The sequence below is a fragment of the Trachymyrmex cornetzi genome, unplaced genomic scaffold (genome assembly GCF_001594075.2).
Source record: "Trachymyrmex cornetzi isolate Tcor2-1 unplaced genomic scaffold, Tcor1.1 scaffold392, whole genome shotgun sequence".
Classification (NCBI taxonomy): domain Eukaryota; kingdom Metazoa; phylum Arthropoda; class Insecta; order Hymenoptera; family Formicidae; genus Trachymyrmex; species Trachymyrmex cornetzi.
The window spans coordinates 401,039-417,906 of NW_017298663.1; the positions used below are offsets into that span (position 1 = coordinate 401,039).

The window sequence follows — 16,868 nt, forward strand, 5'->3', positions numbered from 1 at the left end:
ATTGTGTGGATTATATGTTCATAAAAGAATATCTATTTATGAATAAAGTAGATACGTTTCTGAATTATAAATCTACACTTTCGTAAACTAGAAATGTGTAAACGTTTGATTAAATAATTTTTTTGTGATTAAAGAGGAAATGGATAAAGATATGCTATAACGAAAGTTCAGTATTAAGAAGATTGCTATAAAAATTACTTTATTGTACATCTTTTTCTAAATTGAATTTGTTTTCAGCGTAAGATAGCTTAATTATTTAAAGAATTATTTTTATGGACTAGGTGATACACAAGAGTACACGCATACTGATTGTACAGTGTTGACAATTACCAGTATGAGAAAATTGCCTGTAAGTATTTTGCAAAATGCCAACATTTAAATTTTCAGAAATAGCCAAAAGAGTGTAAGCCGTTATTCAAATAATATAAAAGACTTTTAAAATTGAAACTTCTAAAAATTCTAAGAATTTTAAATATAAGAATTTACGAGAAGAATTGCTAAAATTTAAAACTCTCGAAAGTTAATAAAATGCTAAAGAAATATTATTACATTGAAAAGATAGCTTACGGTGATTTCAGGAATTCCTGCAGTCGTACTTATGTTAATGCTTAATGACAAAAAAAAGACGAGTGTCTCTTTATGGGATAGCGAACATAAATTATCACATAATGTGCTAATCATCATCATTGAGAAACTGATCTAGTGGATTTGGACCTATTCTTTTCGGTGTAGTTAATGGTTTCTCCGGATCATTAGCTGAAATGCCCATTAAAACTTTACAATCGTTATATATATAAAACAAAAGTAAAGTAAAAGATATACAGTTATATCACCTATTGTTGGACGCTGAGCATTGAGACAGCTTAGCCATTCTGTCATACTGATCCTTCTATCATTGTTGATGTCACAATATCTCGGTAATTTTTTACCACATCTCCGGAGTTGTCTGTTATTCGCTACCATTGTGCGAAAATTTTTCCACTCCTTTTTTTCTAAAACCTATAAGTATGTGTAAATACATGTGTATATGTATATTTACGCGCGATAGAATAAAGTTTAGAGAAAGTAATTACGAAACGTTTATTTCAATTAAAAAATCAATAAGCAGAATCTAGGAAAAAAGGAAATCTCTTATTTATACACATACATTTAGAATTATATGTATATCGCACGGAAAGCTAGGGATTCGAGTTCGACTCCCGATCGAGGTAATATTTCTAGCAATAAAAATTAATTATTTATAGATTTTAATATGTTATTCAGCATTATTAAGATCGTTCTAAGATACGTAAGAGCATCGAATTGTTAAATTATCAATTTAACTCGTGATATTACTGCGATAGTTCAGTAAAGTTTTGTTTCAAGACTGAAAAATTATTTCAGCGCCATTTAAGTTAGCCATGGACCTCAATATGATTTGGGTAAAATTTCTCGGCGGCACACCACCGTCGCTGCTGTCGAGTGAGGCGCGATAGGCTGTGCTACGAATTCGGGCAACGCGGCTTCACAGCACAGCTTATACGGTTCCTTTTTTAATTCGAAAACTACAGCAATTATCTCAAAATGGTATCAGACTTTTTTGTTCCCCTTGACCCATTCTGCGCCCTCAATGCGGCTCCTACCTTATTTCTGAGACACCCTGTATACAGAGTATTTAGAAATTAGTGATAAGTCTTTCGCACAGAATAGACTAAACTGAGAAGAAAAGTCCTATACCATTTTACAATTATCGCAATGGTTAGATGAGTTATTAACTTATGAAAATAGCCAAATTCGCCCCATCATCAAATGCAAGGCATGTTAGACATGTCTAAGACGACATTTGTCGCTTATAAACAACATGCTTTGCATTTGGTGATGGGGCGAATTTGGCTATTTTCATAAGTTAATAATTCGTTAACCATTGCGACAATTGTAAAATGCTAGCGGACTTTTCTTCTCAGTTTAGTCCATTTTGCCCCTGTGCAAAAGACTTATCACTAATTTTCAAACACCCTATATACACACACTCACGCACGCACGCATCCATATATCTCCTTTAATAGGTATTAACAAGAGAAAAATACAATTGTCTTTTGTCGAATACTTATAAAAATACCTTATTTTTGTTCTTATCAAGCATTACAAAATGCCAAGTTGCTATTCTTTCCTCCTTAGAAGCCTGCCATTTAACGGTAGTTTCATTAGAATCAATGTTGGAAGCTTCCATTTTTTCTTGCATGAGAGTCATCAGATCTCGAAGAAATAATTGTTTTTTTAACTCTGGACATCCTATAAACGTTAAAGAATTATTATTTAATTTGAAATTTATAATAATACACACATGTGAGTATAATTTTCAAGAAAAAATACTTTTATTTTAATTACCTTTCATAGGTCTGCTGGGAGTCGGAACTGGATTACAATTCGGTGTACGATCCTTCGAGGATGTCCCTGGTATTGGCTTACCTGTATCTTGATACACACACCAACAATAACCCGAATAGCATTGCACTCGATGATACCTTCCATCGGACATGCATTGTGGAACGTACAAATTTTCTCGCTTCTGATCTTCCAACACTGATCTTCTATCCGATATGCAATCATTTGCTGTAAAAGAAAAAGAAATAAATTAATAAACGATCAATTTTATATGTAGAAATTTGTAAAAAATGCGCTGTATATGGCTTATCTGACAATAATAAAAAAATTAATATAGGATAATCTAAAAAGAAAAATGTAACCAGGAAAAAAAAAGTTGGTGCATTTTAGGCGATTTGGGGAGCATGTAAAGATTATTGTTACCTTTTTTTCTTACTCAATTTTACTTGCTGAATTCAAAAATCGTTGTTAAAATTGTCCTGGTACATGGAAAATATTTTTTTTTGCATTTTAAATAGAAGAAGCAACAGTTGATTTTATTACTTTCTTGAACCATAACTGTGAATTTTTCTTTGTTTTTATCTTATTTTTTATTTAATAAGGGCGCCCCTCTCGCAGATGTACATTTTGTACATGCGCAAAAGAGAGAACGCACTACACAAAACAGAATACGTGACTGACGAGTAGGAGTACGAGGAGTCGACTCGTATATGTAATGCAATATACAGAGTGTCTCAAAACTCGCGTACCGCCAGTTACCAACATATTCTCCGTGAAATTCTAAAATGAAAAGCTCTGTATCAAAAAGCGATCCGATGAGTAGAATTTGAATGGTGAGATATTGAAGTTGGCGAATAGGCGCGCGTGGAATTCGCAGTCAGGATCGACACAATATGGACAATTAGACACATATCATATGCCCCCCTCCCACTTAAAAAAATCTTAATGAATAAATTATATAATAATGTGCTATTCATTCGCTTTCAAAATCCGAAAAAATTTTTGCGCTCATTTCGTTTAGCTAAAAAAAAAAAAACATTTTCTTGTGAGGGAGCTGAGCAGGCTGTCACTCAGCCCCTCCCCCCATGTTAATAACCGATTTAGAAAATCATAGTTTCCATTTTTGCGTTGCATCTCTTAAGGCGCTTTCTTCTTGGAGCAAATAGTCATATTCGTCCCTAAGTCATTTAAAATTTGAAAATTACACTCTAACTATATACACAATATATGTATATCTTAGATTTATGCACTACTATTATTTCCAAACAATTTCGATTTTGCAGCCCTTAAGGGACTTCCTTCTTGGAGCAAACAGTAATAATCGTATTTCAGTCATTAAAAATTACGAAAATATATACTTTAAAACTGTCCAAAATATATTTTTATTTATGTCTTATGAATTCTAAACAATTGCTTTAAAAGTATTTATTCATTTCTTAATAAACATGAACTGTGTTCGAATGTATTTTCATTCATTTTTTCGAATATTAGATGTATTCATCGGGCATACTACGTTCATCAAAATTTTTTTAAATGCCAGCATGAACTTCATTATCGAATTGAGAAAGAAGAAAATGCTATGCATACTATCTCTTTTCAATACTTTTAATAGCATAATTCTACAAGTACGTTTGTGAATAGAGATATTCTATATACATCTAAAGATATTAAAATAGGATCTTCTTGTAATGTTATACTTTTAATTTATTGACTATAATTGTCGACTATTTTTAACAAAACTGCATGGATGCCTCAGGGATACGACTCCTCCTTACAATTTTACCAACAAAGCAAGCCAAACGATATAAAGGAGGATTAAATATTTACAAAGGTAAAATTATATTTAGTTATATTACCTCAACATTTGAAATTATTTCACTCAATATTTGGTATAGCTATAACTAATTAGACTCTTTTTTTCAATGTATCCATATATTTTCCAAAAAAACTAAAACATATACCTGTGTTATAATGATAAATTGTAGAACTTACCATCGCTTTCCTCCTTAGTATCCGAATGGTCATCATTAAACGGTAGAGATTGAATAGGACTGCCAATGGCTGGGCTACCTTTTAAAACTAAGAAAATACATAAATTTGTTACAAGTTTACTCTTTCTACATATTTAATTTTTAAGGATAGAAAAGCCACTATAGTGGCGTTGAAATAGAGTTTGAATTTGAGGCAAAAAATATATTTAAAAAATGAAATAATAAATTATAATAAATCTTACTTAAAAAAAAAAGGAAAGGTATATTTAAAAATTTTTTAAATAGACTCCCACCCCCTCTAAAGGTTAATGTGAAACGAGAAAATTAATTGATTTTTTTTTTACCTGTTTTCTCCTTTCCTCCCACTACCCCGATAACCGATAAATAAATAACCGATAAATTCAATAAGTTTAATAGAGAAGACATCAAAGTCTCATATTATAGCTCGAATAAATGCAAATTTATCAAGATACAAAAGGATTCTAAACCAGACCTTTCAAAGAACAATGTAGTATACAAAATCATGTGGAACGATTGTGATGCATCATATGTCGGACAAACGGGTAGACAACTTAAAACCAGAATTGCAGAACACCGCAATTATATTCATTGGAATACATCTATCCGTTCTGTAATCACCGAACATAGAATGCAGATGACACATAATTTTGACTAAAATAACATATGGATATTAGATTAAGAACCGTGTTATAATAAATGGTTAATTTCCGAGATGTTAAATATCAAAAAGCAGAAAAACAGTCTCAATTTTCAAACTAACGCGACACCGAGGGTCTTCACAAAGCGTATACATCTATTATAAATAAAATTTGATTTTGTTCTTATCGAATCGTTTTGTCAATCTATTAGTCGTTTTTCAGATAGTGACAGTCTGTCGTGCCGTTAACATAACGTTCAAATAATATCTCTGGATGATTCAATCTTTGCATAAAATTAATTTTGTTTTCATACTGACTGTGAAGTATAATATTTATCGTCACTATCTGACTGATGTATTTGTCATTATATTCTATACATTTTTACATAATGATTTTGACGAAGTATTTATCATACGAAACAATAACTGCGATCATGATGGTGAGTATTTTATCGAGATGATGTTTCTTACTTTTTACAGAATATAAAAAAGACAATTTTCTAAAGAATTTTATTTTATCAAATTATTTATCTATTTATTGGTGAACGAATTTGTTTTTCTGATCAGAACATCATGAAATTCCGTAACAATCGATCATCTGATCGTTTATGAGTAACTGACGTCTTCCATGTAACATTCATCAAGATCGCTACATAAATTGGAACATATTACATCATGTTTTTTATCTCTTTGACGATGGTAACTAATGTAAGATGTGAAGAGGATAATATCTGAAGATGGCTCAATATAAGAGCCGAAATAATATCTCTGTTTCCTATTACATGTATGTATTTAACTCCTATTAATAATTTTTATACGTTCACATTTTAAAGAATCGACTCTTATTTGTCTGTTTTATCGTTATATTGTTATTAAAAGTATTAAGATGCGATTGTAAAAAAATTACTAGTTTTACGAGATATTTAATATTTTATGTCAATATATGGCAGGATAAAGTAGATATATATTTCTTTCTTTAGAAATTTTTACTCTACTCATTTAAATACTACAAACGGACTTTGCTACGACTTGACTATAGCTCATCGAGAAATAACACAGAGAAATTTATGCAGCGATTTACACGTTACATATTAGACAGTCATAAATAGCAAATAATCATTGTCGTCATGACGCATGAGCGAGAATTTAGCTCGTACATACATGAGGTCAATTACTTCAATTCCTTAGCAGCCGGTCGCACGCGTGCATTTGTGTAGGCAACTTCCGGCAGGATTCACGAATGTTAAGCTAGTCGACACAACACAGTACATACATATGGTCCTTGACCGGGCGGCGTGACATCCTGTTGCAGACGGCGGTATTATCGTTAATTTAAGCCGCGATTTAGATGCCGAAATGACATTTCTCCTCCATCTGATTACAGTCATCAGAAAAATAACGAGAATTATCCTTTCTTTCTCTTTTGTTCGGTTCAACTATTCGTTTCAATTAAGTGCCACAAAATTTTTGTCTATAAAATATTTTTCCACATGTTTTGTATACGTATCAGTCTTGATACACATGATATCTTGAAAATCAAACGTATAGAACGGAATATAAAAGAGAATGATATCTCAATTGTTCCTAAATGTGATTTTTCGATGTTTAATTCTCTATCACACTCTGAATCGTTCGAATAATCGGAGAAGATGAGAAGGAAGAGGGCATGAAAACCAATTAGTAAAATCAAAAAAGGTTTAAATGTGAAAGTTTTAAAAGATCAAGTCAGCTCCCTTTATAGTCAGAGGAATGTTAACAAAAAAATAATTTTTAAAGTAGATTCTTCTCACTAACAATCGATTTAGGCCGGAATCAGACCACGCATTAAAAATTGAGATTGAAGATTGAAGATTGAAATTTGAATAAGGACAAAGAAATTTTAGCTCATTTTGTTTCGATTGCTTAAATTTCAATTTTTCAATCTTCAATCTCAATCTTTAATGCGTAGTCTGATTCCGGCCTTATTAATGGCTCTACTGAATAAGCTTCAGAATCTTAGACAAATATATAGGTACATGTATATATGCTAATATTTTTAATGTACTTATATATCTTTGAGAAAATATTCCGCACAATTATAATATCAGATTTTTACACAATTTTGAATCTCGTTCGAAAACAGAATACTTGAAGCATGCTGCATATACATATGTATAAGCGAGAATTTACTTTTTTTAACAACTTTATTGCGTTCCGTTCTCACTGCACTGAAATACTGAAAATCTATAGTCTACATAACGTGAACTATAAATTTTCAGTATTCGCAGTAATTAAATAACAGAATGCAGACTATGTAAAAGCTACGGTATACAAAAAAACTTAAGCAATAAGACGCGTAAACAAATAATCAACATTTTGGATTTACTGCTACTTACATTATTGTACATACTGCTACTTACGTCTCTATTTTGACTTGTCGATTCGCTTATTAATTACATTTTTTTTTTATACCGTAGCCTTTAGTCTATGTCTATGGAAGTCAAAGAGTCGCTACGAATGAGAATTTGGTTTCCAATAAAAAGAAATCTATGTAAGTGGCACAGCAATAAACGATATGAGGCAGCATGAATACAGAAACTAACAAGGGACATGACCCAAGTCCAGCGTCTATTGTTTTCTCCTTGAAATATGTTATTAAAGTATTAAAATCTAAGAGATATGCGAATGTACGTACATACGTTATATTAGCTTCAAATTTCAGTTTTAAAAAATAGTCAAAAGATTATAGCTAAAATTTTTCTCGATTTTCGAAAACTTTACTACATCAAAAAATATTTTAAACAAGATTCTTACTCAAGTTTGACTGTAAGACTATCAAAAATAAAAAAAAATGTTTAGCTGTACTTGATCTGTTTTTTACTTTTATATCTTTCAAAAAGACATCTTACATGTTTCTTTTAAAGTTGTGTAGACTTTATCACAAGTGTACATATGAATTATTTTTATTCAAAGATTAAAAAAATTCATCTTTCCCCAACATGTACTTTTATTTGGACAGTTAATGTTTTAAGTTTTAGCTTTTAAAAATTTTTGTTATACAAATATTTATTTATTTATTTATTTAAATATTAAAATTGTAATAATATTTAACATTTACATGAAATACATATGTATGTATATACAATGTTTAAATAAAAATATATAAAAGCAACTATATCCAAAAATATAAAAAAAATTAGATACAAGGAACCTTGGCTGGGTTCCGTCTTAGCTCCTTCGACGAATTGAACGTTTTAAAAATGTACTTTGTGCTGAGCCATTGCCTAACAAACTAAACACTTAATTAAAAGAAAACATGTATGATATGTAACTTACGAGTGAAATCATTGGCAAGACAAGCACCCCATCCCTGCTTGGATAGTTTTAAATCCCGATTTAGGTCGCACGTGCGAGCGAATGTGCGTGCGCACTTCTTCGGTCTCACCGCCTTCTTGGCGAGTCTTCTGAGCTCCTTGTACTCTGTTTTATCTAAGTAGCCGTCCGCGTTCTGGTCCAGCTTAAGAAATTTCCACGACAACACCCGTTCAACATTCTTATCATCTATCAACAAGAAAGCAAAATACACTTGGTCATACGATTATATAATATTACGTACAATTTAAATTATTATTTTTTAAAGTTATAAGCTCGCTTCTGAGGACTCCCAATTGATCGAATTAATCATATTAATCGAAAGATCGCGATTAATCGCATTCTTATAACAATTGTTCGTGTCACTTACCCTCAACGGATATATTAGTCCGTCTGTATTCAATTTTGAAGTTCTCGATGAGGTTTCCATTGAATTTGGACTTTTCGGTACGATCGCAGGTATTTCGATGCCTATTGCTGACATACTGCCTACGTTGTTTCCTAGTCGGTGAGCGTCGCCTTTGGCCGCTCCTAGTAGAAGCAGCAGATCTGGAACCGGCTTTCAAACATCTTGGTTTTTTATATCTTACCGTTGTATCGGGCAACGGCCGGCCTTGCGGCGTTACACACCAACAATACTCGGTCTCTGCGTGACACTGAACTGGCGCGTACGTCCCATCGTCTCGGCAGGCAGGCCGTACGCCATGTCGAGCGGTCAATCTTGCCGAGAAGCACGCCGGAGTCTCTGAATAAAATAATAAATATGTATAAAGACTCTTGTTATCAAATAAAAATAAAAATTAAGTAAAGGGCATATAAGAGTCGAAATAATCAGTAAACTGATTATTGATTCTTATATGCCTTTTACTTAATTTTTATTTTTACTCTGAATAAAAGTTATGCAAAGTCTCATCACTTGTTCAACTTGATTTTCATCTATTATACATGCGTGATCAGTCACGACAGATGTTTAACAAGAAGTAGATACTCTTTTAATTTTGATTTTGAATAGGCAACTGAGAATCTACTGCAATTTGAGAGAGAGAGAGAGAGAGAGAGAGAGAGGCAGCTGAAAGAGAAGCAAAACGTAGACTGTATCTCCGACCCCTAGAAAAATTCCACAGATTTTTCACAGATACTTTTGTGCGTATGGCGTGAAACAGAGATACAAACCTGGACAAGGTCCAGTGTGTTTGATGAGGACAGACACGCCTTGACATTGCTTAGAAATGACTTGACATTGATTGGAGTACGTGACTCCATCACTTCCGCACACTGGCGTGCTTCCACCACCATTCATTGTGCATTCAGCTATTCTTTTCCTACATTCCTCCTGTAATAAAGGAAAATGTCACGTGTTCTGAAAATACTGATGATTCCATTTTTTCTACAAGACACAGGCGCGAGAAGAAAACGTTCTTATTGTCAAATAACTGGACGCACACGATCGATGATTTTTTTTTGCATACAAGGAATTAAGTATTATATTCCTTACATGCGATTGCGTAAATAAACTTTGCTTTAACAGAATTTTGAAAGATTTTATGAATTACGGATTTATATCCCTTTATATACAAGAAAATATAATAAAATAGTTTGAAATTTATCATAAGAAAACCTATATGATTTCTTTTAGCAACTTTCAAATTTTTTAACATCAGATATCCATCAATAGGCTCCAAAATTAAATTTAAATTATAGATTCATATATCTATAATAATAAACAAAATTCATAATTATTTCAATCTCGATGTCATTACAGATTACAAATGTTGGATACAGATGCTAATAACGTACATACGGTTTTAATATACGTATGGTTGACGTATATTAAAATGACTTGTCAAACTTGTTGCGCACACTTGTTATACATGCATGTTATGCAGTGATGGGTAAAATACTCTTAAAATTTATCTAAATACAGATACAGTTACATATACGAAAATTTATCTAAATACAGATATAGATATACATATTAAGATGTATATAGGTACAGATATCAGGTACTTTGAAAGTATTTTCAGATACATTTCAGATACTCCTAAATTAATTTTATTGTAATAATGCTAATATGTAAAAAAATTTATTAGTTATTAAATGAATCATTCATTTATTCATATAGATAATTCATATAAATAATTATTTATTTATTTATATGGATAATTGAAAAAACTTATAATTATCATAAAACGATTTAGGATAAGAATTATTATTCAAAAGACAATATTATCCATCATAGTTTTACAAATTAAAAATGCTTAAAGCATTGTGTTTCCAGCTTAACTACACACGCGTTAGAAATTTTACAATTTAAGATCACTGGCTGCGTTCAGCAGAAAAAGCAGCTGTGTAACTGTAAAATTCTTTAATATGACTGATTTGCATTTAGATCCTGTAAGAAATTAAAGGAAAGATCAATCATGTTATAGAATTTTGCAACAGTAAAGCTGTTTTTTTTCTGCGGAATAGAATCAATCGACAATAACGCATAAAATGGAATTATGACTATGCTGAGGAAATGTATCTGCAAAATGCATCTGAAAATCAGTTCAGATACTGTGTTTTTTTATCTAGATACAATACAAATACTCGAATTTGAATGTATCTCATATACAGATTAGATATACAAAATGTATCTTTATACATGTATCTAGATACATGTATAGAGATACTATACCCAACACTGGTTGTATATATATATATATATATATATATATATACATGTGCACGTTAAAAACGTCTAATTGTACAATACATTCGTTAAATGATATATGATTGCTCGTACAATGTGACTGGCGGAAACCTCGACGGGAAGGGAATAGTTACTCGGTATGATTACTTGGTCGCCTTTTATCAGAATTAATTTGATAAGGAAGAAACGAATGGCGCGACGATATAGAAGAAAATGATTTTCTCTTTAACCACTGCTTCAAGAATCAACCCGATCAATTTCTTATTCGCACACGTGTGCAATTTCGCATTCTCTCATACAATTTCGAAAACGACTCATCGTCGCGCAAGAATATTTCACTTTTTGATTGCTGTGCGGCACTTTCTTATTTGAATAACGACGTGTTTCATTGTTTGTAAAATTTTTATAAATTCAAATGTCATCTTTCTATTCTTTTCTCTTTTTCTTTTTGCGACTTTTACTTAATACCAACAAAAATGCTAATCACTCTCGAAATTGAACTTCTGTAGGACAATCAGGCAAATGAGAGTGCGATGCGGTACTTGGTGCACAATCATTGATTACATATGTAGATAAGTTGTATTTTAACTTGCTTTACATTCGAACGTTTCGATCAACACTTAGAGTCATCATCAGCGAAATTACAACGAAAAAAAAAGGTTTCACCCTCCTGTGTATCAGAAGAATCCTTACTCAGCTGCGTAATTCTGAATCTTTCTCATGGTCCAAAACCGGTGATGATTATAAAATTAGCAGATGCCTGTGAGGTGTTAGGCAATTAGTATTTTAAAAATAATGTCAGCTAACGTTATAAAGACTCATCTGAAGGCAGGAGCGTGAAATACAATATATTGCAAAAATTAAAAGCTAGGTTTCATGTCGAATTTCAAAAAGCAACGAGATACAATTAAAGATGTTAGCTGTATTGGCGTTAGAATCGTTATGATTTAAAAAGATGATTTGTGAGCAACACGAAGGTGAAATTCAATAAATAAATACATACATATATATATATATATATATATATATGGAATAAAATGTTATTATTATAGAAGTCATGTAAAATCACTAAAGCGTGAAATTTAAAACTTATTCAGAATATCTACGTACACATGATTAAGATATTCAGTATCTGATTGTGTGTAAGTTTAAGCAAATTTTTTGTAGTTTAATAGATAACATTTTGGATATTAAGCGTTTATTTATTTGCTTAATACTATTATCTTTTCACACATCGGCGTAACACATAAGTAAATTTACAGTTTATTTACAGTTGAAACATGTGTATAACCAAATTGTCTTCTTCGAGACAATTTGCTGTATTAATAATTAAAAATGTGTTTTTATTTATACAAATCTTTTACACATCCGAAAAGCCTGTAATTTATTATAATTTCTTCGATTGTTTATTTCTTTTACAATTATAAATATGGTAGCAAGTAAACATTTAATCACAATTATAATTATAAAAATCTAAAGCATAAATTGAAAGCGTGAATCTTATAGATTTTCTTTCGCGTCTCATGTTGCGGCGCGAAATTCGCGCCATTCGACAGCGGAATTGGTATAATTACTAAATTGATACAATTACTAAGAACAGTGAAAGTTTCTCTCAAGTTTCGTCTTTCAAATATTACGCTATAATATATTTTATTATATTATTATTTTAGTATTTTATTTCTTACGATCCTTCTTAACTTATAACACACTTTTTACGCGTTTAAAATTTTATTTTAAAACATAAAATTTAAAAAATATTTTACGAAAAATTTCATTCTCTTTCTCTCTCTCTAGTTTATTCTATAATAAAATATTCTATTATTTTACGTTTATTATAGATAAATATTAGTATAATAAGCGCTAATGAAAAGAATAAAATGCAAAAATTTACATTCTGCTGTGTGTCTATAAAGTGTACAAAAATTCATAAATTATTTACAAAAGTTGCAAGCAGCAATTATAGTATATAAATATATATATATGTATGTGTGTATCGGTAATGCTGTTTGGTAAGCGTGGCGAAAATCAGCAAATCAGCACCATTGTTATAAAGCACTATTATACTCTATTTGTGAGAGAAAGAGAGATATAGAAATAGAGATAGAAATAGAGAGGAGAGAGAGAGAGAGAGAGAGAGAGAGAGAGAGAGAATGCATGTTTCAGGCTTGCGCGTCTCGTTGCAGCTTGCAGCATTATCAACAATTATTTCAATTGTCGAACACAATGATGGCCAAAGAGAGACCGGTGTAATATTTAAGATAAAATCTCTTGAAAACTTCTCGAATTTCTCAAACGTGAAAGTAATTAAGTAATAAAAAAATCTCTCGAATACCTTAGCCGATGTAACAGTATTAGCTACCGCAGCATCAAGATCGAGGATGAACAACAATAAGAATACTGCAGTGGCTCGTATCGTCGGGAACACCATCGTGTTTTCTCCAGTATTCTGAATGCGTTTCTTAGAAAACGATGAAAGAACGGAGGAACTTGTCTGGAAAACACGCCCGCGCGCAACACTTTACACACATACACTCGCTACATTCCCATGTTCCCAGCATACAACGCATTCCTGTTTATCTGTCTTTTTATTCGACCGGCGGTATATTCCACGAGACTCATTAGTTTTCCGATCGATGATCTTCCGAGTTTTTTATCGAAAAAATTTCAGAACGCGAAAAAAAGGACACGATTGAAATAATAAGGTTTCTTTTAAGAGAAGGTGTAAAACATGCTACGACCTACAGCGACCATGCAACCGTAGCGAATGCCGCGGAACAACTGGCACTGCTTCTTGCCAGTTGCCACTTGTCAGGCCGCGCGCTGGAGCAACCGAGCAACCGAGCAACCTCTGCATGCCTCTGCCATGCAACAGCCTTAGAATTATTCCGGCACTCTGCTACTGCGTTGCTCTTCTAACTAACACTTCCGCACTTTCAATACTTCAACCTGCAGGCTCCGATCCCAGGTATCCTCGATCTTTATCGGGATTATCGGGAATAAGGATGCACAGGTATACACACACACATATATATAGTATATATATACTCCCCACGCACTCATAGTGTAATCTAGAAACCAAACAACTCAAATTATTTAGCTCTTTAATGTATGATTAGTATTTTTGATAATTCGTTTTATGTGAAATACGACTCCGATAACTTTAATACATCACGCGTTACGCTTTTTTTTCAATCATCTTTTCTCTCAATCTCTAAAATTACGTATATTATTTTTTAATTTACTTGAAAATAGAAGCTATAACTACTTACATGACGCGTTACGAAGTACATGCAGATTAAAAAAGAATTTGAAAAAAGTAGAAAATTAACAAACTAAACGAAATTAAAACTAAATTTCGAAATTAAATTAAATTAAACTAAAGTGGAAATAAACTCAAACTAAAAACGATATGCATCTTTTAAGGATAAATCCGCTTTCAGAGAATGTTTCTAAAAAATACATAGATGAAACAATTTCTGTAATTCTTTCGATATACGAAAAATCATCGATATGACGAACAGAGGTATATGATTTCCGACTTGCAGCTTCAAAAAAAAGGAAAAAAAACACAACAGTAATGCAAGTGTGATCATGCATGGCCGGCGTATCCAGACGAGAGGGTTGAGGATTCAACTTCTCGAAATTGTTTATTTATTTTCTCCTTTTTAATTATAAAACATGGTGTCTATAGTAAAATCTGACTAGTTAATTCAAGGATAATTCTAGGATATTCCAGGTAAAATTCTGATTTTTCCAGGATTTATCCCATCAACTAATTTTCATTATTTAATTAATTTTCATCGATTTATACAATACATGCTTTGTATTCAAGTTATTTCTATATAAATGAATTAAAACGCTAACACATTTGGAGCAATATTATTTATTGCTTTATAAGTGATATCAAACGAATATTCCGTCAACACAAATGATTTTTCCATGTTCTATTAGACATTAAATTCAAGTTTTTTATTGGTAACTTATTGCATCTCTTTATGGCAGAACTTGTACCCAAACACAACTTTTCTTTTTATTATTTTTTTCTTTTTTCACGTTGATTTTTTTAGAATAAAAGAGTAATGGATAAATTCCAGGTCAGTCTTGAAATTTCAGGGATTTTCCAGGAATTCTTCAAAATACATAAAATTCCAGTATAATTCCAGGATCCAAGGATATTCGAAGATAGCTGGACATCATGTAAAAGAATACAACTTTACTTTTGACTCGCCGAGTAATTTTTTGTTGTCGCATAAAATATTTTTTCTCCTTATTACAACTACGTAAATGATTTCTGGAACTTTTGTTAGTGACAGTTTCGAGTGTCAGAGTGTCTGATACATAAGGAAAATTTTTGCAAGGTTTTTGAGCCGAAAAAATAAAACATTTTATATATGTGTATATATAGTGTTGACACGTTAATAAGTATTCCATTATTTACATTTCGTTTTTAATATAACTGTATTTTGCTTATATTTTTTAAACAAGAGAAAATTTATAATTTACAAATTAACTTAATATTTGTTTCCATTTAAAATCCATTTAAAAAGAAAACAAAGAAGGAGACATTCAAAGTTCTAAAATATTTAAAAAAACAATTTATTAATGCAAAAAATGGCTATTTATGTGATAACAGAATTGATAAAATTCTCCTTCTCCCAAAAATCCTGGATATACCTATGATGATGATTCATGTACGTGAGATAATCTCTTATCAACGAGATCCTTAAATTCATTACCCGCGAATCGTAGTACGGATGTAAATTCAGAATGCGAAGAGTGCCATGTTCAACAGACACAAATTATGTGCGATGTGTGTTTTTTGCGTGCATGCGTGTGTGTGTATGATTATTTTCGTTTTCTTCTTTTCCGTTCATGCAATGCGGATGCACAACGTGCCGGATAAGATTAAAGATCCATGAGTCATCGGGAATTCGAAACCCATTCAAAACTGGTTGTTTGACCGATGGAATGTAGCTTTTAATAGGGAACAAGCCTGCGGTTATTGATGGCTTATATCGCTTACGAGAGCGAGGATACACTCTCATGAAAGGAGAACGTTGATTATCGTTATCACGTTAATTATCACAAGTGCAATATGCTACACCATGAGAGAATTTTTCAAAATTAATGTAGAGAAAGTCAACGAATAATTTTATATTGATGCTTTTTAAATTATTGTTAGATATCTGACTGAAGATATCGCTACACTTACCTTCGTTTAAAAATTCGCATCTTTCGAGCATCATCAACCAATTCTTGTTATAAATTAGGATAAAATTGCACATGTAGAAAACGGAATACGATCCTCGCGCTTTTATTTTCATCTGATATTAATTATCCAAGCGATGATAATTTGCCGAAATAAGAGAGAGCGCAAAAGAGCAAGGAAAAGTGCATGCGCGCGCGCACGCACACAAACAAAATGTACAAAAATAATTCAAAGTATATTATATATAGGAGATTAGTAAGTACGGCCTTAAGAGATTTTGAGATAAAATATGAATGAGAGAGAGAGAGAGAGAGAGAGATATGAAAAATTGTAAGCCATTTAATATTTATACGAATGTAATACGTTAGATTATATGTACTCGTTTTTTAGTTAATTTACATTTTAATTGAGATGCGTTTTTAAAGCAAGCATGAATCAAACGCGTTCCTTTTTATTATTAATTAAATCGTGCGGATGCTTAGATCGAGTTATATTTGCTTACGCGAAAGAAAGCGCGGCATAGAACAAAGAGAAAACCAACTTGATTGTTTGCGCCATGTTGTTGACACAGCTTCCGACTCGTTTCACTGCAATTATCGTTGT

At 31.8% G+C, this 16,868-nt stretch overlaps 1 protein-coding gene across 1 annotated transcript; it reads right to left on the reverse strand.

Annotated features, from left to right (window-relative positions):
* Positions 1-242: 242 nt before the first annotated feature.
* On the reverse strand, positions 243-13,895 carry magu (SPARC related modular calcium binding-like protein magu). Its single transcript, XM_018512024.1, has 10 exons — positions 13,389-13,895; positions 9,538-9,697; positions 8,735-9,109; positions 8,329-8,553; positions 4,357-4,443; positions 2,368-2,592; positions 2,099-2,271; positions 834-999; positions 568-756; positions 243-347 (listed from the first exon to the last, which is right to left on the reverse strand). The coding sequence occupies exons 1-9, from the start codon at positions 13,482-13,484 to the stop codon at positions 674-676; spliced, it is 1,590 nt and encodes a 529-aa protein (XP_018367526.1). The 5' UTR covers positions 13,485-13,895; the 3' UTR covers positions 243-347; positions 568-673.
* Positions 13,896-16,868: the final 2,973 nt, after the last annotated feature.

Excerpts from the sequence above, each read along its gene's own strand:
- magu (XM_018512024.1), bottom strand. The coding sequence starts at position 13,484 with ATGGTGTTCCCGACGATACGAGCCACTGCAGTATTCTTATTGTTGTTC. Across the intron at positions 8,554-8,734 it reads GACTAATATATCCGTTGAGG|ATGATAAGAATGTTGAACGG; the intron begins GTAAGTGACACG and ends TCTTGTTGATAG. Across the intron at positions 2,272-2,367 it reads TCCCAGCAGACCTATGAAAG|GATGTCCAGAGTTAAAAAAA; the intron begins GTAATTAAAATA and ends TAACGTTTATAG.